At 40.8% G+C, this 22087-nt stretch overlaps 1 protein-coding gene and 1 non-coding gene across 3 annotated transcripts; both read left to right on the plus strand.

Moving 5' to 3' along the window:
• The first annotated feature begins 8 nt into the window (after positions 1 to 8).
• Positions 9 to 20341, plus strand: ZBED3 (zinc finger BED-type containing 3). 2 transcript variants are annotated; one of them, XM_074328810.1, is made up of 4 exons: positions 33 to 139; positions 2121 to 2174; positions 7280 to 7414; positions 15395 to 20341. In XM_074328810.1, exon 4 carries the CDS (start codon positions 15409 to 15411, stop codon positions 16099 to 16101), a length of 693 nt encoding a protein of 230 aa, XP_074184911.1. In that variant the 5' UTR covers positions 33 to 139; positions 2121 to 2174; positions 7280 to 7414; positions 15395 to 15408; the 3' UTR covers positions 16102 to 20341. The 2 variants fall into 2 exon arrangements, with proteins under 2 accessions (XP_019583714.2, XP_074184911.1); XM_019728155.2 differs by lacking the exon at positions 2121 to 2174 and having other exon boundaries at positions 9 to 139.
• Positions 5441 to 5569, plus strand: LOC141570951 (small nucleolar RNA SNORA47). The gene has a single exon (XR_012495388.1). It is a non-coding gene; the product is annotated as a small nucleolar RNA SNORA47 (small nucleolar RNA).
• Positions 20342 to 22087: the final 1746 nt, after the last annotated feature.

The raw sequence follows: 22087 nt of genomic DNA on the forward strand, positions 1-22087 counted from the left end.
ATACATGAATTGAGCGCTGTTTCTTTAAGGGGGACGAGCGGAGGTTTCCACACAGGACAAAATGTCTGCGAGGATCCTGGACTGGATCGGCGACACCACACTCCCAGCACGCCTCCCGCCACGCTCCGGGGACGATGGAGTGAGTGTGGGCCTCCAGGCTCGCTCAGCGCGGCCAGCGCGAGGCCGGGGCTCCCAGAGGCCCCATTGGGGGGTCGCGGTCGGGTGGGGGGCAGGGGGTGATGGGGTCGCAGGCTTAGGGACCGGCCCCGGGCCTCGCGGACCCAAGTGAGCCCGAGAACCGCAAACACCGCAGCCCCGTGTTGTTACAGGCTTGCTTGGGCATGGGGTGCTGGTCGCGCCCTTCCTTCGCTGTGATCAGGTTGTCCGTATTGTAAAAGATGCATTTGGCCTCAGATTCTGCATAAAGGCCGCTGTTTAATTTCTTTCAGCACCTCATGGCTGCTCCTTTTCTATAGTCTCCCCTCAAAAAAGTTGTTCGGGAATATCGAAAATCATCTGCTCTCTATTAAAATTGCCTTATTCAGTCAAGACTTTTAACAGTGTCCAAGTGGTTGGGTGCCCTCTCTCTCTAATTGAGACTTTCTTAATGTTTTCCACTTTTGGGGAGGAAAAACCGGAATGCAAGCCAGATGCTCAAACGAGAATCCCTACCCCCACCTCCATGGTGCTCAAACAAAAGAATTTTCTGATCCTTTCAGAATAGTATACAGGAGCAATTTGCTGTAATTACTTACACTAACCAAATGCCTGAAGCTTACCAAGCAAACTTATTTTTCCCTTCATGAAAAAAAAAAGTACCTGCTACCATCTGAACTTCTAATTAGTCCAGACTACAAAGCTATAGGGTGTTTAATAGAAACTGTTGTAGAAATAGGTTAATAAATTGACATAATTAGGATGATTATTTTCTGCACTTTTCATTAATGTTATTTGTACACCCTTTTTGGCCAAAAAATAGCTTGAGGCAATACATTACAAAAAATATTCAACAATGTGTTAAAAAGGCCAAGAGCCAAAACCAGGTGATTCTCAATTGTAAAATCTTTGTGTTAAGCCCTTCAAAGTGCAGCTTAAAACCCCTCCAATTCATACAAAATTATGCTTTTCACAGATAAAATTAATAACACCTCTATTTTTAGGGACATATATAATAAATAATGTAGGCCTAAAATAAAGGTCCACTTTAGAGCAGAAGACTTTATAATTTTCATTTTAAAAAATGCATTAATAGAGAATACTTCTTAGCCTTTTAGCTAATGGTAGAGGTATCTAAGAGTTCAGCTTACGACATTTAAAGAACATCTCTGATTCACCAGATAAATAGCTCTGGGTGCACTAAATTTTTTACAGTCCATGTTTAATAACCTTTTTCCATATACTTTCACTTGACCCTTTATTCCCTGACCCATGTATCCACTTTACAGTTCGGAGGAATTTTTTACTTGTTTTTTAACTTCAGTTAAGTCTTCACCCTGGTGATTCCAGACTAATTTTTCTAATTGTCTGGATCTGTTTATGAATAGATTAATACATGGCTGTAAACTAATACTGCAACAAAGATGGACAGGTAACAGATGAATAAATTGTATTTTCCTTGATACATGGATTGTCAAGGCTAATTATTTGTTTTAATTATTTTCTGCTTTAAGTTACTGGTGAATGAAGTAAATGAAAATGTTTTCAGTGTTTCCATACAAGTCTGTGTAGATTTCACATTAGTATTAATTCCTTACCTAAGATCCAAATTCAACCTACACATAATTGTTTGTAACTCTGGCAGATTAATCCTACTGAAGCAAGTATCTTTGACTATGGAAAGACAGATAGAGCTGTAATTTATTTGTTATTTCCTTTTGAGAATATTACCTGGTTCTCTGGCCTTTAGCATGCCTAACATTTTCTATGTGTACAAGCATAAGTATAAAATAATAAAATTAACTTTAATGGACGGTTTATAGGATGATTCACAATGTTGTACACTGTGTGTGTATATACTCATATTTACACCAATTATTCATCCAGGTTTTGACTTCTTCCCTTATTCTCTATATTAGTATTCAGGGAGATCATACTGACGAATCTGGGTTTTAATCTGATAGGTTATTGGAAGACTAGAACTTCAGAGAACTTCAAATAGAACTTCAAATGTACAGGTAATTAAACTTAATTAAATCCATTTTAGATAATGGATACTTAATGAAACTCACAGGATAGTTTAGAGGTATTATACCAACAATATTACTCTCTCCTTTTCCATGGAATAACTTCTTAGCCTATTTTTCCCCTGAAAGTGGACTCAGAATTTTCCACTGTTAAATTAGTTTCATGCTAGCAGTGATTTTATTTAGTTTCAAGAAATTTTATTTTAAAATATGAGCCTGGAAGCCTGTTAATGACTAAAGCATTGGCATTTTATGAGTCAGCACCAGTGGTAATGTGTTTTAATGAATTTTGTACCCAAAGGATGGTGGGGAAGGGCAGGGATGCTGAAGCGGCAGTGTCTGCATGAACCTCTGTTAGAGCCCCCAAAGCCCACCCTTCCCCCATGGTGGACACTGTGTGATGGAATTCACTCTCACATGAACCTTCATCATGGGAATCAGAATTATTGCTGGAAGCATCTCTCACCATCAGACAGAGCTTCCAGAGAGCAGGAACTAACTTCTGGGCAGTAAGCACGTGCCTGACCCTGAGCTGGTGCACAATGAGCATTGGAATGAAAGAGTGGATGGACTGAATGGATGTAAGCAAAATTAATCACAGTCATTAGTACCTTTCTGGTAGTTTAAAAACTGTCTCAGGAAAAAATTAAGGGAGCTCTTGTTTTTCATTTTATTCTTGTTTACCAACCATCCAATTAAGAGATGTGCATTTTTGTTGGTTACTTGGTAAGGAAGAAATGCATATCGCAGGATGCCAGCTAACCAGACCTCCTTATCATCTTCTACCTGAGGGATAAGCAACCTATTTTACTGAATGTCAATTTAGGAAGTGAAAATAAAATTGGTTGGGGAGGGGAGGTGAATCTGTGATTCTTTTTTATTTGCTTTTTGTATTGAAAATCCCCGAGAGAATTCTTCCAACATAAACTACCTTGCTGTACTGAATAATAGAATGTCAAAGAGAAAAATAACACTGCCTTTTAGCCCCTAAGATCTTCATGTGGGTGTTTGAGCAGTAAATAGTGGTAGCTTCTTTTCGTTCATGCCTTGAATTTATATAGCGCTGGAGAGTCCAACAGTGAGGTCATTTGCATTAGCTGATTTCACCCACCAGTTTAGAGGCAGATAATCTTATCATTTCCTTGACAGATGGGGAGCTGGCTCTAAGAACCAGAGTCCGGTTCTTTGCATTTATGCAGTGTCCCCTGAGTGCCTGCCCTGTGCCAGGGAGATGAGTGAGAGGAGCTACTCTCCCATGGCATCCCCCACTTCCTGTGGATATAAAATCACCTTCTGCTTGGGCAGAGCATAGCAAACCACCCAAAATGGAGCAACCCCACACACTGGGTTCCCTCCAGGGCCAGATGGCACTGCACTGTGCCACACAGGACTATCCCCTCCAGCCTCCAGAGTTACGGCTGCCTAGCCCTGCCTGCGCTCACATGCCTGAGGACTGTTTTATAAAATTATTTTTTATTTATGTATAGGTCCTGCCATATCCATACCCTACTAAATGTATACACATGATCACGTGCATGCTCTCTTAGTACCGCTTTTCTTTTCCTTCTGTGTTCACCTCTTTTCACATCCTTTCACATCAGCTGCCATCCCCTCAACCCATAGTGTGTTTCCTTCTTTCTTTTGCTTTACATATACATATCCTAGACAGATCTATATATTATTTAATAATAATGAGATCATACACACTTTTCTGCAACTTGCTTTTCTCTGAAGTTCCTCCAGAAATCCGCTTAGGTTATCTGTCACAACTCCGATCCACCCTTTTTTAATGGCTACATAATATTCCCTGGTGAGGCCATACATCATTTACCCAGCCAGTCTTCTACTGATGGGCAGTCCCTTGTTTCCAGTTTTTTGCCATTCTAAATAATACTGTACTGAAAACATCCTAATACATAGGACTTTACATATTAGTACTTTTAGTTCTGCTACAGAACAGATTCCCAGGAGTAGAATCCCTGATTGTATCTATTTTTAATTTGTAGAAATTTCCACATTGCTTTCTGAAAAGCCTTCACATCTCCACTAGTAATGCGTGAATGTACCCTTTTCTCTGCCTCCCTTCTAGCTTCGGCTGACAGACCTCTTCATTTTTGTTACTGTGATGGACCTACTGTGTTTCCCCGAAAATAAGACCTAACCGGAAAATAAGCCCTAGCATGATTTTTCAGGATGACATCCCCTGAACATAAGCCCTAATGCGTCTTTTGGAGCAAAAATTAATATAAGATCTTACTTTCTGAGAAACAACTGTATTAGGTTGGTGCAAAAATAATTGCGGTTTAGGGCCGCCCGGTGGCTCAGGCAGTTGGAGCTCCGTGCTCCTAACTCCGAAGGCTGCCAGCTCGATTCCCACATGGGCCAGTGGGCTCTCAACCACAAGGTTGCCAGTTCGATTCCTCGAATCCCGCAAGGGATGGTGGGCAGCGCCCGCTGCAGCTAAGATTGAACACGGCACCTTGAGCTGAGCTGCCACTGAGCTCCTGGATGGCTCAGTTGGTTGGAGCGCGGGCTCCCAACCACAAGGTTGCCGGGCTCCACTCCTGTAAGGGATGGTGGGCTGCACTCCCTGCAACTAGCAACAGCAACTGGACCTGGAGCTGAGCTGCGCCCTCCACAACTAAGACTGAAAGAACAACAACTTGAAGCTGCACGGCACCCTCCACAACTAAGATTGAAAGGACAACAACTTGACTTGGAAAAAAGTCCTGGAAGTACACACTGTTCCGCAATAAAGTCCTGTTCCCCTTCCCCAATAAAATCTTTAAAAAATAATAATAATTGCGGTTTAAAAGGTTGAAAACAAATTGCAAATACCGCGATTATTTTTGCACCAACCTAATAAAATAAGGCCTCATTGTTACTTTAATAGCACTTACCTGAATGTGAGTGATGTGCATCTTTTCACAAGTGTCCTGGCCATTTGATTTTGCGCTTAGGTCAGCTGCCTAACTCGTATTTCTTGACCGGTTTTATTGGGTTGTCTCTTTTTTTAAGTTTGTAAGAGTTCTGTATGTATTAGAATTGTGGCCAAAGATTCTAAGGCTTCTCTTCCGAGCAAAGATGGTGGACTGGGCGGCTTCTCTCACTCTGCACTAGCGGGGCAGCTGAAATGAGCTCGGGGGTATTTATCAGAGGTAGGCAGGCCCTTACGGCCTGCAGCCACAGACTGCTGGTCACTCTTTAGTTACTGAGTCTGAACAGAAGATGGTCCTGAGCCAGAATGTAGCTGTGTGCGGAGGACTGAGAAGGTGAGGCAGGCCTGTACCGTGCTGCCTTCCACTGGTTAAGACCTCCAAGAACAAAGGCCACCAAAGGTCCCTCTGCCACCCTTGGAGGGGCAGCGCTGTGCTGGCCGACATTTGTGGCGTTGCTTGTCCCTAGCTCAGGAGAGACGTCCCACTAAGTCTAAATCACCTGTGTGCCCCCTTAATTCTTATAACAGATTTATGTCTGTGGCATGTCTCTGGACATCCCAGGTTTTGAAGAACCCCAGAGACATCTTGGCAGGGAGGTAAAGGATGACAGTAACTGGTCACCTCTGGCACTTTTAGGGGCACGTCAGTAATGATTAATCTGGGACTTTGGCACAGGTAAGAGAGTCTGTAGGTTATATGCAATTTTCAACCCCCAGTTCAGAATGTAAAGCGACAGTCTTGATAGTATAGAAAAACTTTTTCTACAAAAAATTTATTTTTATATATAAAATAAATATAGGGATTCATTATACTATTCTGCTCACTTTTGTGTATGTCCAGTAATTAAAAAAAAAAACAACAACAACAGCTCTGGAAAGGTGATTCAAATATAGAAGGAAACAGAATTGTAATAAGTAAGTAAATAAATAAATAAATAAATAAATAAATAAAGGAAAAAGAAGTGTAGAAAAAATTAAGGTAAAGATGGATAACAAAAAACATTTCTAAAACTAACATCTGGTTCTTTTTAATTATCATAAAAAAATTACCCTTGAAGGTGGTCTGTCATTCCCTCCACATCCCACCACTCCCCACTTTGGGGACTTGAGAGATTTAATAAATCTCTAGGGGAAATCTAGCCTTTAATTTCTAAAGAGCTTTTATACTAAGTGGTCAGCATGAGTAACCATATTCAAATCAATGCCTGTTGTATCAGAAAATATGTAAAATAGCTATTTCTATTGTTAGAAGAGGCCTGGTACTTGTCTTTTTTATTGATCTGGTAAGTTTGTTATCTTTTTCAAAATGTGAGAGATATGTTAAATGTCATGCCTGATCCTGAGTGGACTTGCTTGGTTGGAAAAAGAATAGTGAGATTTAGAAAATGGTAATTCATCTGTAACAAGACTATTAGCAATTGATTTAAAATCTTATACTAAATTCTATTGTTATAGCAACGTATTCTTCTTGTTCTCATCTTTGCCTTCAGTCATTCCTAGCTGCATTTAACAAAAGAAATCCTGGAACTTTATCATCTCATTGCTGCTGGTTCAAAACCTGACAATATGAGCAGGCACTGGCTATTGCACAGAGCATTATTTTCCCACTTCAGCCTTGATAGTCCTCCTGACATAAGCTCTCAGATGACCTCAAGAGTCTATCATGTGTTCTCTCATTATTCTTAAATTTTCAAAGCAAAATTTGTCTAGAATCACACATTTGGTTCTTTGTGAAGTTATTTCTTAAAGAATAACTTCACCTTTTCTATTCCCTCTTGTTTGCTAGCTTATTGCAGTGGTAAATTGTTTTCCTACTAGAAAATATTTTGCAATAATAGTAGCTGCATTGTGTTTGGGTAGCTTTAACCCAGATATTTTGTTGGACAAAGCAAGAACATATTGTTTTTCTTTACTTTTCTTCCTTAATTAAAAGTATTGACCAAGCTGTATTTCTTGCAGATATATAGAGGAGTACATTTAGGTGGGATGAGCAATATAGAAAACTAATTTTGTTTTATGATTCAAGCACCTATGAGAAGGTCTGAAAAAAAGAACCCCAGAAGGACATGGTGTTACCTAGTATTTCTAGTATCTGTCTTTAAGGCTGTTTAATTGAATTTCTTTTACTCAGCTATCTGTCCTCTGAATTTACTCCTAGCACTGCTGATGGTTCTTCAGAACTCAGGGATCATGCTGCAGTGTTTCTGCCTGAGAACTTCAGTTGACTGGAAATGCCGAGGCAATGACAGGGACCCCAAGCCCTTCAGGACATGGCCCACCATCTAATTTAAAGGTAAAAGTTTAGAAAGCTGCTTTGTATACTCATATTGCTATTTTCTAAATGTGCAAATTTTAAAAACATTTTAATGGCTTCTAGTAGTGTCAATTTTCTCATAAGCACACTGTTTTTAAAACTGCAAAGCAAAGATACTTTTATCTTGAAAAAAGTACCCTCATTGAAACTTCTTAAAAGATTATTCACTACTGAACAACCTTGGGCACTTCTGCTCCTAAAGAAACAAAGTTTTCATTCCTAAAGCGTTATTTTCTGCTCCTCTCTAAAAGTTTACTCTGCAACACTGAGAGAAGAATACAAAAGGGGGCTTTGCTCTTATTCTGAAAAGACAATAACTTTTTTGTAGGAGAGCAGAGTAAACTAATTAAAACTTATATATACAGCAAACTTCCAGTCAAGATGGTGGAGTAGGTAAATAAATGCTCACTTCCTCCCATGACTACATCAAAATTCCAACTACATTATGGAACACCCATCACTGACAACTGCCTTAAGATTAGCTGAACAGAAGTCCTATCACTAAGAATATAAAGAAAAAGCCATGATAAGACGGGTAGCAGGGGCAGAGAAACAGAACAGCCAGGTCCCACACCTAAAGTGTGGCAATTAAGAATCTCGAATATCTCAGCTGCAGAGATCACTCCTTAGGAGCGAGGAGTGCCGGCCCCACACTGGGCTCCCCAGCCTGGGGCACCAGTGCCAGGAAGAGGAGTCCCCATCCCATCTGGCTATGAAAACCAGCAAGATGGCATCCCAGTGAGGAGGGCTACTGTAAACCCAGGTGTCCCTTTAAAGGGCATGTGCACAGATTAACTTGCTCAATACTCACTCTGGGCTCCAGTGCAGCGGCAGCAGGGACATACGCGGAGAAACTAAAATGATTAGCTTCAGGGCAAGTGTTGGAGAAACAGGTTGGGGCAGCTCTCTCCAGGATGGAAGTGCTGGCATGTGCCATTATATTTTTGTTGAGCACTCCTCCCATCCAGCCTGCACAGGTGGACACCAAATCTGTGTTCTCCATTAACCTGACTAACACTGTTTGCCCTGCCCCGATGATTCCCTGAGATACTACCACACCTAACTCACACGCCTAGCTTGAGCCATTTCCAGTGGCTTTTCCATGTGAGTGGCCTGCCTCAGCTCAGGCTGCTGACTTTCCTAAAATCTCTCAAAGATCTACAAACCCAACCAAGCAGCAGCTGGCCTCAGCATGCACTGTACCTCTCGCTAAGCAGCTCCAACGCCAGCACAAACAGCAACTGGTCTCAATTGCACTGTAACTCCCATCAGATGACCCCAAGCCTGACACAAACTTGGAATGGCAGCTTCAACTAAGTGGCCACAAGCCTGCCACGAGTGGCAGCTAGCCTCAGCTCACATCGTGGTGCCCACCAAAGGGTCCCAAACCCCGAAATTAGTGGCAGCTGGCCTCAATTCACAGCTTAGCCTCTCCCAAGTGCATCCAAGCCCAGCACAAGTGGCAACCAACTGCAGATCACTTTGTAGCTCCCACCAGGCAGCCACAAACCTGGCACAAATGGCAGCAGGATCTTGGCCTGCACCAGAGCTCGTCCCAAAAGGCTCCAGAACCAACACACCCCATGGCCAGCTTCAGACCACACCAGAGCACCATCCAACCACCTCCACAAACCATACACCCAAAGGGTGGACTTGGCTGGCACCAGAGACCCACAAAAGCAACTCCCATTCCGTGAGGTCAGCCCCCACACAAGAGCTAATCATCTGTAGTCACAGCCAGCCCTCACAGCCAATCAGCCTGAAGTTCAATCGCACACACTGACACACCAGCAGCAATCAAGGCTCAACTACAACAGGAGGGCACACACAATCCATGCAAGAAACACCCCTAGAGCACTCAGGTGGCCAGGGAGACTGTGCCACTGGTGCCCACAAGACAGCTACTACATAAGGCCGCCGTGGGAGACATAGGAGCCCTACCTAATACATAGAAATGAACACAGGAAGTCAGCCAAAATGAGGAGACAAAGAAACATGTCCCAGATGAACACAAGGACAAAACTCCAGAAAAAGAACTAAACGGAATGGAGACAAGTAATCTACCAGATACAGAGTTCAAAACACCAGTTATAAGGATGCTCAATGAAGTTAATGGAAGAATAGATGAACTCAGTGAAAATTTCAACAAAGAGATAAAACCATAAAAAAAAAGTCAGAAATGAAAAATACACTACAGGGAATCAACAGCAGATTGGATGAAGCAGACAGAGGACTGAATCAGCAATCTGGAAAACAAAGTTGTGGAAAACACCCAATCAGAACAGCAAAAAGAAAAAAGAATTTTAAAAAATGAGGTAAATTTAAGGGACCTCTAAGACAACATCAAGCATACTAACATCCACACCATTTGGGTACCAGAAGGAGAAGAGAGATAGCAAGGGATTGAAAACCTATTTGAGGAAATAATGACAGAAAACTTCCCTAACCTGGTAAAGGAAATATATACACAAGTCCAGAAAGTGCAGAGAGTCCCAAACAAGATGAACCCAAAGATGCCCTCTCCAAGACACAACATAATTAAAATGCCAAAGGTTAAAGAGAGAATCTTAAAGTAGCAAGAGATAAGCAGTTAGTTACATACAAAGGAGCATCCATAAGACTATCAGCTGATCTTTCAACAGAAACTTTGCAGGCTGGGGGATTGGCACCAAATATTCAAAGTGATAAAAGCAAGGACCTACAACCAAGACTATGCTACACAACAAGGCTATCCTTTAGACTTGAATGCGAGATAAAAGTTTCCCTGACAAGAAAATGCCAAAGGTGTTCATCACCCCTAATCTAGTACTACAAGAAATGTTAAAAGAACTTCTTCAAATAGAAAAGGGAAGATCGAAAATATGAATAAGAAAATATAGTAAAGAAAAATATTCTCACTGACAAAGACAAAGACTTAGAAAAAGCAGTGGATCAACCTACTACAAAAGTTAGAAGGCAAAAGTAGGAAGATCATGTATGTTTACAACAGTAAATTAAGGAATACACACAAAGACACATACAAAAGAAGTGAAAAATAATGACAAAAACAAATGTAAAGGGAGTGAGTAAAAATTATAGTGATGTTAGAATGAGTTTGAATTTAAGCGACCATCAACTTAAAACAGACTGCAGTAAACACAGTTTGGTATATATGGTAAGTACATGGTAACCACAAAACAAAAATCTATAAGAAATATACAAAAATATGCAAAAATTAAAGAAAAAGGAATTCAAACACAACATTATAGAAACTCATCAACATACAAGAGAAGAGAGGAAGAGAATAAGAGAGGAACAGAGAAGAATGACAAAAACACTCAGAAAATAATTAATAAAGTGGCAATAACTACAATAACTATTAATACTTACTTTAAATGTAAATGGACTAAATGATCCAATCAAAAGACATAGGGTGGCTGAATGGGTTAAAAAACAAGACCCATACATATGCTGCCTATAAGATACCTACCTACCTCAGGTCGAAAGACACACACAGAATGAAAGCAAAGGGATGGAAAAAGATATTTCATGCAAATGTAAATTTTAAAAAATAGCTGGAGTAACAATACTTATGTCAGACAAAATACACTTTAAAACATGGGCTATAATAAGAGACAGAAAAGGGCATTTCATAATGATAAAGGGATCAATTCAACAAGAGGAGATAAGTCTCATAAACATCTACGCACCCAATGTAGGAGCACCTAAATTTATAAAATAAATACTGATGGACATAAAAGGTGAGATCAACAGTAACATAGTAATAGTAGGGGACTTTAACACCCCATTAACATCAATGGATAGGTCATCAGACAAAATCAACAAGGAACGCTGGCCTTAAATGACACATTAGACCAGATGGACTTAATTGATATTTTTAGGATATTTCACCCCAAAGCAGAAGAACATACATTCTTTTCAAGTGCACATGAAACATTTCTTCCAGGATAGACCACATGTTAGGCCACAAAAACACTCAATAAATATAAGAAGACTGAAACCCTGTCAAGCATCTTCTCTGATCACAATGGTATTAGAGTAGAAATTAATTAAAGAAGACAACTGAAAAACACACAAACACATGGAGGCTAAATAACATGCTCCTCAACAGTGAATGGGTTAACAACAAGATCAAGGAAGAAATCAAAAGATACCTTGAGCCAAATGAAAATGAAAATGCAATGACCCAAAATCTATGCACACAGCCAAAGAAGTTCTAAGAGGGAAATTTACAGCAATAAAGTCCTACTTCAAGAAACAAGAAAAATCTCAAATAAACTATTTAAACTTACACCTAAACGAACGAGAAAAATAAGAACAAACAAAGCCTAAAGTAAGTAGAAGGAAGGCAATAAAGATCAGAATGGGGGAAAAAATGAAATAGAGTCTATGAAAAACAATAGAAAAGATCAATGAAACCAAGAGCTGGTTCTTTGAAAAGTCACTGGACTCATCAAGAAAAAAAAAAAAGAGAGGGCCCAAATAAATAAAATCAGAGAGGAAAGAGAAGTGACAACTGACACAATAGAAATACAAAGGATTATAAGGAAATACTACAAACAATTATATGCCAACAAATTGGACAACCTGGAAGAAATGGATAAATTCCTAGAAACATATAATCTTCCGTGGCTGAATCAGGAAGAAACAGAAACACTGAACAGACTGATAACTACTAATGAAACTGAATCAGTAATCAAAAATCTCCCAATAAACAAAAGTCCTTGACCAGATGGCTTCACAGGTGACTTTACAAAACATTCAAAGAAGAATTAATACCTAGCCTCAAACTATTCCAAAAAATTAAAGAGGAGGGAAGAAGGCTCCTAAAATCATTTTGTGAGACCAGCATTACCCTGATACCAAAACCACACAAAGACACTATAAAAAAAGAAAATTACAGGCCAATATCTCTGATGAACATAGATGCAGAAATCCTCAAAATATTAGCAAACTAAATTCAGCAATACATTAAAAAGATCATACACCATGATCAAGTGGAATTTATTTCTGGGATGCAAGGTTGGTTCAATATCTGCAAATTAATTAACATTATATACCACATAAACAAAATTAAGAATAAAACTCATATGATCATATCAATAGATGCAGTAAAAGCATTTGACAAAATCCAATATCCATTTATGATAAAACTGTCAGCAAGGTGGGTATACAAGGAATATACCTCAACATAATAAAGGCCATGTATGACAAACCCACAGCTAACATCATACTCAATGGTGAAAAGCTAACAGCTTTTTCCTTAAGACCAGGAACAAGACAAGAATGTCCACTTTTATTCAACATAGTATTGGAATTCCTAGGCACAGCAATCAGACAAGAAAACTAAAAGGCATCAAAGTTGGAAAGGATGAAATAAAACTGTCATTATTTGCAGATGATGTAATACTATGTATAGAGAACCCTAAATATTCCACCAAGAAACTATTAGAACTAATAAATGAATTCATTAAAGTAGCAGGATACAAAATTAATATTTTGAAATTGGTTGCATTTTTATACACCAATAATGAACTGCCAGAAAGAGAAATTAAGGAAACAATCCCATTCACAGTTGCATCAAAAAGAATAAAATACCTAAGAATAAATTTAAACGAGGAGGTTAAAGACCTGTACTAAAAAAAAATGTAAAACACTGAAGAAGATACAAATAAATAGATGGATATACAGTGCTCATGGATAGGAAGCATTAACACTGTTAAAATGTCCATACTACCCAAAGCAATCTACAGATTCAGCACAACCCTATCAAAATACCAATAGCCTTCTCCACAGAACTAGAACAAGTAATCCTAAAATTCACATGGAATCACAAAAGGTCCTGAATAGCCAAAGCAATCTTGACAAAGAAGAACAAAGTTGGAGGCATCATGCTATTTGATATCAAACTACACCACAAGGCTATCATACTCAAAACAGCATGGTGCTGGCAAAAAACAGACACATAGATCAATGGAACAGAATAGAGAACCCAGAAATAAACCCATGCCTATATGGTCAATTAATCTATGACAAAGGAGGCAAGAATATACAGTAGGATACAAACAGTCTCTCTAATACATGGTGTTGAGAAAACTGTATAGATATATGCAAAAGAATGAAACTGGATTTCTTTCTTACACCATATACAAGAATAAACTCAAAATGGATTAAAGACTTAAATGTAAGACCTGAAACCATAAAACTAAAAGAAAACATAGGGGTAAACTCTTTGACATTGCTCTTATATGTCTCCTCAGGCAAGGGAAACAAAAGAAAAATAAGTGGGACTACATCAAACTAAAAAGTTTTTTTTGCAGAGTGAAGGAAACCATCAACAAAACAAAAAGACAACCTACTAAATGGGAGAAGATATGCGTCAATGATACATCCAATAAGGGGCTAATATCTAAAATATATAAGGAACTCATACAACTTAACACCAAAATAACGAACAATCCAATTAAAATGAGCAAAGGACCTGAATAGACATTTCTCCAAAGAAGACATACAGATGACCAACAGACATATGAAAACATGCTCAAGGGCACTAAACATCAGGGAAATGCAAATTAAAACTACAATGAGTTTTCACCTCACACCTGTCAGAATGGCTTTCATCAATAAATTAACAAACAACAAGTGTTGGCGAGGATGTGGAGAAAAGGGAACCCTCGTGAACTGCTGGGTTTATATGGAACCACAAAAGGGATTGTAAATTGATGCAGCCACTATGAAAAACAGTATGGAGGTTCCTCAAAAAAGTAAAAATAGAACTACCATATGACCCAGCAATTCCACTTCTGGGTATTTATCCAAAGAAATGCAAAACACTAACTTGAAAAGATATATGCACCCCTCTGCTCAATGCAGCATTATTTACAACAGCCAAGATATGGAAGCAACCTAAGTGTCCATCAATGGACAAATGTATAATGAAGAGGTCGTACATAGTATATACAGTGGAATATTACTCAGCCATGAAAAAGAATGAAATGTTGATATCCGTGACAACATGGATGGACCTAGAGAGTGTTATGCTAAGTGAAATAAGACAGAGAAAGACAAAGATCATATGATTTCACTTATATGTGTAATCTGAAAAACAAAATAACCAAAACAAACACAGATACAGAGAACAAATTGATGGATGCCAAATGGGAGGTGTTTGGGGGGAATGGGTGAAAAATATGAAGGGACTAAGAAATACAAATTGCGAGTTATAAAAATCTCCATGGTGATGTAAAGTACCACATAGGTAATATAGTTAGTAACAGTATAACTATGTATGGTGTCAGGTCAGTACTAGATTTATCAGGGTGATCACTTCCAAAGTCATATAAATGTCTAATCACTATATTGTACACCTGCAACTAATATAACATTGTATGTCAACTGTATTTGAAAAATAAAAAAATTTTTTTTAAATTAATATATACATATAGCGCTTACGTAGCTAGTTCTTTACATTTAAGAAGCTTGGCTTCCCATTTTCAGTATAAGTACTTGTCAGCTAGGGACCCATTTGATTTCTAAGAGAATTCCTAGTTAAGAAAAGAGAGCTACCGATCTGAAAAACAAAATGACTAGTAAAGATGGGATAAATATCACACCAGTACAAGAAAACCTGAAAGGCACATTTAAAGAAAAAATTTATCCTTTTGTTTTAAGTAATAACCATTAAAATATATCCACCTCTAAAAAAAAAGAAAAAAAAGAAAAAAAGAAAAGAGAGCTAGACATTTTTAACACTTTTTTCCTAGGAACCAACAGTTAACAATACTGAAAAAGAAACCCAGGTGTCTACCAGACTAACCATGGGACTGTTTTTGTAATAAAAGGGAGGCATGGTGTTTCTTCACAGGCCAACTATAGTCATGGAAGTTGTGTTTGAGTGTGTGTGTGTATCTATGTATATAAAATTTTGTTGTTCTTACCTTTTTTCCCCTCGGTATGCAGACGCTGCAGAGAGGATGAGAAGCGAGGAGCTGGCAGTGACCATGGAAGAGACCCGTGGGCCTGACGATGCTGAAGCGCAGGGCGGCCCGTGTCCGGGCCTGACGCCGGCGCCTCCCGGCCGCCTGGGGGCGCCATACTCCGAGGCCTGGGGGTACTTTCATCTGGCGCCCGCACGCCCCGGACAGGCGTCGGGCCACTGGGCCACCTGCCGGCTGTGCGGGGAGCAGGTGAGCCGGGGCCCGGGCTTCCACGCTTGCACCCCGGCGCTGTGGAGGCACCTGAAGAGCGTGCACCGGCGAGAGCTAGAGAAGAGCGCCGCCGGCCGCTCGCCGCCGCCGGCCCCCGGCCCCGCCGCGGCCGCTGCTGCAGCCGCCGAGGGCGACTGGGCGCGCCTCCTGGAGCAGATGGGCGCGCTGGCCGTACGTGGAAGCCTGCGCGAGCGCGAGCTGGCGCGGCGCGAGGCGGCGGTGGAGCAGGGCGAGCGCTCCCTGGAGCGGAGGCGCAGGGCCCTGCAGGAGGAGGAGCGCGCGGCGGCCCTGGTGCGGCGGGAGCTGCAGGCCGAGAGGGAGGCGCTACAGGCGCGGCTGCGGGAAGTGACCCGACGTGAAGATGCCTTGGCCTTCGCCGCTACCCCGCTGCAGACTGCGCTCAAAGAGGAGCCCGAGGGGGAGAGGGACGGCTACGTTATCACGAAAGTCTTCCTGTAGGTTTTGGCCGCCCCCACGGCCCCATAGCAGCGCTACTTCAGGTGTGGTCCGCGGACCAGCGTCTTCAGCCTCACCTGGAAGCTGAATCTCAGGCGCTGTCCCTTGTTAAATAGGAATCTTAAATACGGGGCCTTGAAAAAACATGTTGGAAGCCAGAGCAGAACCGAAAATCACTTCCACTCCGCGGCCACCTGGGGTGCCTGGGGCGCAAGCTGTTGGCCGTTAGTGGGCATCGGTGCAGGGGGCGGTTTTCCTCCGACTGCCTTTGAAAAGGAGAGCTCCGGCAGCCCCTTGAACCTAGATTATTCGGAGCCATGTACCTAGTGACTGAAAGGACAGAAGCTTCCTTATACACCAAAGATTACCACAGCGTATGGCTGTACACCAGCCATGGCAACCCAGGGTAGAGGGCCCATGGAAATGAGGATAAAGCATTTTACCCAAAAAAGAGTTTTACTCATTTCCTAATGAGTAAATCTTCGATGAACCGTCTTTGTCCAGCACCACGTTCTGAAAAGGGGGCCATTTAGTTTCCATAACTGCTCTTTACCCTCATCATCTCTAGTGCCTCGGCAGGACAATCTCAGAACCCGTTTACTCCCCTCCCCAGCTGGCACCACAATACCGAGTACACCCTGTCTCACCTCAGCCTCTTCTTTCTAGTTTCAGACCCAGTGGAAGCTGTGGTCAGTCTTCCCACTTTATGCCTCACACTTGCTTCCTTATTAGCAAAACATGACCTCATCTTTCATTGCTAGGAAGGGCTCTTCCTTCCCCTTCTGTCTCCAGTCTTCACTTCTGGGTCAAAGAAGGCATCCCCCTTACCAGAGACAACCTCCTTATGTTTTCATCCATTCCTTTTCCTCTCCACTGGGTCTTGGCTTGTGTACTTCCTTTCCTCTGTCTTATTCCCTCCATTTTCCCAGACTTCCTCTTAGAAATGCCCAGTATCCTAGTCTCCCCAGCCTGGAAGCTCTCATGTGAACCACCACCCAAGGAGGATCAAGTAGTCCTTTGCTGCCTATACTTCCTCCCCATTCTTTATTCCTTCACTCCATCTTCAGTTTTCCATGCTACACTGGATTCTTAAAAAGCCGCCACAATCTGGCCAAATATGATGACTTATTTCAGCCTTCATTTTACTTAATCTCTCACTTCTTGAAATTTCTCCTTTGGTAGGTGGAACTTGCTTTTCCTCCAGGGAATGCTTTTTCCTTATGTACACTGGTTCCCAAATGATTTTTCTTCAGGTCTGTTTTTTCTCATTTTTTATATATTGAAAAATTTCAAGCATCCAGAAAAAGTTGAAAGGCTAATACAATGAATAGCCACATGTACCATCCACCTAGACTGAAGAGTTAACATTTTTCCATATGTACGTTTTCTTCCCACCACTCCATACATACATGACATTTCATCCCTAAGTATTTCAGCATGCAACATTGTTCTACATGATTACAATGCAATTATCATACCTAAGAACACAGTTTTCTTCATCAAAATTCCTCACTTGTCCCAAGAATCATTTTATCTTTAAAAATAGGGTCCAAAGTTAATACAAGCATATTACTTTTGATTATAACCCTTTAGAACAGCCCCCTTACTATTTTTTTCCCATGACACTTACTTATTGAAGAGCCCCAGCCATCTGTCTTATAATGTCCTATATCTGTATTTGTCTGATTGTTTCCTTAGGCCAATTTCTGCACTTATTTACCTGTACAGCTGCAACAATCACCTCTGTGCCAGCGACTCCTGAATACTTCCAGCCTTGAGTGTTCTCCCTCCCACCCCTGAGGTCTGTCCATATCCAATTTTCTGATGCATGTCTCTCCCTCTGCGCGCATATCCTCTCGCTACTGGTGGAAGGGGCAAATCTTCAACTCTACCACCACCCTAACCTTTACTAGACTTTTAAAATGTATCAGGTACATATACACTTTACATGTATTACCTGACTTTATTCTCATAGCTCCATGGGAGGCATTAATACTATGCACACTTTACAGCTAAGGAAACACATAGGAGTTAAATAGCTTGTACAAGATCACAGCTGGTAAATAGTTGAGATACAAATCCAGTCTCTGCCTCCAAATGCCAGGCTCCTAGTGCTATATAGTCTCCCTTGTTACTCAAGTCACCTGGCTGACACGTTTCCTTCCTAACTCCAATTCCAGGTAGAACCATCAGTGACATTAACACACACTAAGCATTCACCGTGTGCCAGAGCCATGGTAAATGCTTTACAAGAATAACTGCCTACCATGCAACTACCCCATGACATAAGTGCTCTTACGCTCATGTTGTAGAGCAAGAGACAGGCTCAGGGGAGCTAAGTAATGTCTTCAGGGTCACACAACTACTAAGAAGCAGAGTGGGATTTGAACTCCAGTGTCACTGAATCCTACCCTAGGCCCCTGACCTACTGAGTCTATTTCTAAAAAATATCACACCTGTCTTTCTACAGATGCCACCTATCGAGCTCAGGCCCCATTTATCATTCATCTGTGGTTCATCTTACCATCTTTGCCCCACTGTCCCCTACCTGACACTCAACTTGGCCAAAAGAATTGTCCTGAGCCAAGGTTGATGTCACTTTTCCTGCTCAAAAGTCCTCCATCTAAAAGCTTCGACTTTGTGGCCTAACATCCACGCCCCCCACCCTGGCGCTAGTCTTAGTTGTCCCCTCCCCACATAAGCTGCATTCTGCAGCCAAATTAGACTCCTTATTTCTCCTGACATGCCCTGGTCTTAGCGCCTCTATGCCTCTGTTCATCTTCCTCTACTTAAAAATGTCCTTCAATCTCTGAGTATGAAAAACTACTCATTTTTCTAAGACCATGCCCAAATTGGACGACCTGCATGAAGCTTTCCTTTGGTTCCTCCTCGTTTAGAGATGATTACTTACTTCTCCGGACTCTCATACCATTTCGTATCTCACAACTTAGAACAGGCCATCTAGCATATGGCTATGTGAGTTCTCGTCTCATCTCTCTTGCCAGACCTGAAGGCCTTGGGGTTAGGGATGGAGTTCACTCATCCTACTCCCACAATGCCTTGCATATAACTGCTTAATAAATATTTGAGGCACCAAACCCACTCAATGTGTTTAAGATTTTTACAAATTAGTTTTCTCATAATTATTAATACAACTATTCATTTATCTTTAATTCTGAGTAGAATTCATAACAAAAATAATAGCCTATAAGGAAATTGCAGTAATAATTTTTAAAGCTCTTTAGTCGATACAGATTTAATAAGTGTCAGTTATTGGGCTGTTTGATTTGAATCTAATCAACTAGCATGTCATTATCAGGAATGTTTTTCTTAAAACTATTTTTTTCATTACACAAGTAACACAAATGCAATGCCCCAATCTGCAGAACAGCAGGAAAAAAATACCACACCCCCACAGTCCTGACACTTTGGTAAAAGTTCTAGTAATATTTTAATGTATTTTATTCGTCTATCTTTTGCAATTTTTACATTACTCTAATAATAGTATAAGTTATCTCTCAAGTACTGACATTTAACTTCATGTGGATTTATAAGTTGGGCTCTAAGATCTGAATTTGCACATTTTAGAAGAAAAAATATTTTACAAACGTTACTCTTCTATTTCACCAATTGTTAGAACAATTAAAATAAGCAATGATTTGCTTTTAGAATCTTAACTGCTCCCTCAAGAAAGATGGCTAATGGGAGCCCGAATAGTCTGTTCCGGGCCAGGGAGAACAGTTAGCCTGACTGATGACTGAGTGCTGGTTTGGGGAGTTAACACGTTGCGTACAGCGGGGTTTAAATCCCTCATACCCCTCTGTTCCGGCAGGTTTTTAAAAGAAACTACTTTAAAATGCACTCTTCTCTTTAAAGCGTAAATGCTTCTATGTCATTTATTATTTTTCTATGGAATTTTTTAGGATTTACTCACCTATGATGTTAGTAATCCCTCCTGGTGTGATACTGCAGAAAGCAGTTTCCTTTGTTATTAACGAAACACAAATAATTCAATAAAATGTGCAAAGTAAAAAGAGTCAACAGTAAAAACGAGAATTCTCGTTATCCGTCCTTAACGCATGGCTCAGAAAAAAACGAAGATTCTCGTGATCCGTACGCAACGTGTTAAGGGACGACGTTTTACTTTCTGCTTTATACACTATTGCATTGTTGTAATTTTTCATACCAAACATGAATTACTTTTATAATAAAAAATTACTTTTTGCAAATGGAGAAGCCTTACCATCAGCATTCAGCTTCCTTAATTTAAAATTAACAAAACCTCTACCACAAGGGCTGACATAATCCCCACTTCCAGAAAAGCCTTGAAAGAAATGTAGCCCTTGTCCCGTCCAAGTCCATCATTTGACAGGAGAAAAATGAGTCCGAGTGGCTTGTCCACTATCCGGAGATAGTGGCTATGATGGCTCACATGACTCCAGCCTCCTCAACAGATATTCTACTTCCTTGGCCTTCAGTGCTCTGCTGGCTCTCCCGGCAAAGCACACAGCTATCAGGACCAACCAGCGGAGCTGGCATCTCGATGTCAGCTAAGCAGTGGGGAGTGGAGAGTGCACGGGTGGGTTCCAGGGATTGCTTCATCCTCTCTGATTGTGACACAGCCTGATCAGTGAGTTGTCACTAGTGGTGGCTGACAGTAATACACCCCACCTGTATCAGTAAGGCTTCCCTGATTTTTGTACCTGGATTTGCTAATAGCAGCACAGGTGCTGCCTCTGAGAGCAACGCATGCATTGCACTAGCACGGTGAACGGCTGGACTGCCCTGAACCCAACTCCTGAACTACTACGATGTAAAGTGATCAGTCGCTTCCTTAAGTTGAAATTTGGCAGGGAGAAGGGAGTATGGATAAAGAGGGTAATGACCAAGCTTGAAACAGCCAGGGCCCTTTAGGCAACTAAGTTGTCATCTTTGCGGCCGAAGAAGAGAAGGATTTAGCTTGGTTTGGGCTGGGTTTCTAAGGTTTCGAGTCTTCAATGTTTCTGAAGAGATTCAGAAACACTGGGCTTTTGTTTTGTTTTGTTGCCGTGGACTCATCAAGGAATTCTTTTCTAAAGGTTTCAACTTCTCTACCTTTCTACAACCTGAATCTGCTCCTTTGTTGGGAAAATGGATGAGGTGATCATTAAGGTCCCCTTTGACTCGATTATGTTATTACATGAAATACAGCAAAACACATATCCACCTTTGAGTGAATCAGTTGCTCGCTTTCATTGTATTTTCTTGTTAACTGCAGATTTAGAAGAAAATGTTGAAAACCACCTATGTATGTTTACTATTAAAAATAGTGTACCAAGTTTCTTCTTCCATAGTACTGAGCTACTCTTAGCTTCACTACCAGCACGCTCCCCTGTACTATACTCCTTTTGTACTCAGAACACCCTGTAGGCAGGCCAGGTATAAATGTCCATGTTTCACAAATGAAGATCCCACATTTCAACAAGGTGAAATGAACTGCTGAGGATCACACAGCTACTGTTTCCCCAAAAATAAGACCTAGCCGGACAATCAGCTCTAATGCATCTTTTGGAGCAAAAATCAATATAAGACCCAGTCTTATTTTACTATAAGACCGGGTCTAATATAATATGTAATATAATATAATAATATCCTGGTCTTATTTTACTCAGTAACAATGACTTCTTTTTCTCTTATCTGAATGATTAATGTACATTTGGTCCTGTTCAAAATGTCCATGAAAATACGTGGCTCACATCCAAAGGTCATTGCAATTTAGTCCTATCAAAAACATCCATGAGTATATCTGGTTCATGCCAAAGGGTCTTTGATATTTGGTCCTGTCAAAATGTCCACGCTTAGAAAACATCCCTGGGTTCAAATAGCCCATAATGTTTATTTACACAGAGTTAATAACATATAAAAAATACTATCGTGTTTTGTTGGCCCAATTGTGTGTGGTGGCTATATTGCCAATAACCCTTGTCTCAGTAGCCTAGCTGGTCATACG

This window comes from Rhinolophus sinicus, linkage group LG03, assembly GCF_036562045.2.
Source record: "Rhinolophus sinicus isolate RSC01 linkage group LG03, ASM3656204v1, whole genome shotgun sequence".
Taxonomy (NCBI): Eukaryota; Metazoa; Chordata; class Mammalia; order Chiroptera; family Rhinolophidae; genus Rhinolophus; species Rhinolophus sinicus.

Bases quoted from the DNA above. Each gene is read 5' to 3' on its own strand.
- ZBED3 (XM_019728155.2), top strand. From the start codon at position 15,409: ATGAGAAGCGAGGAGCTGGCAGTGACCATGGAAGAGACCCGTGGGCCT.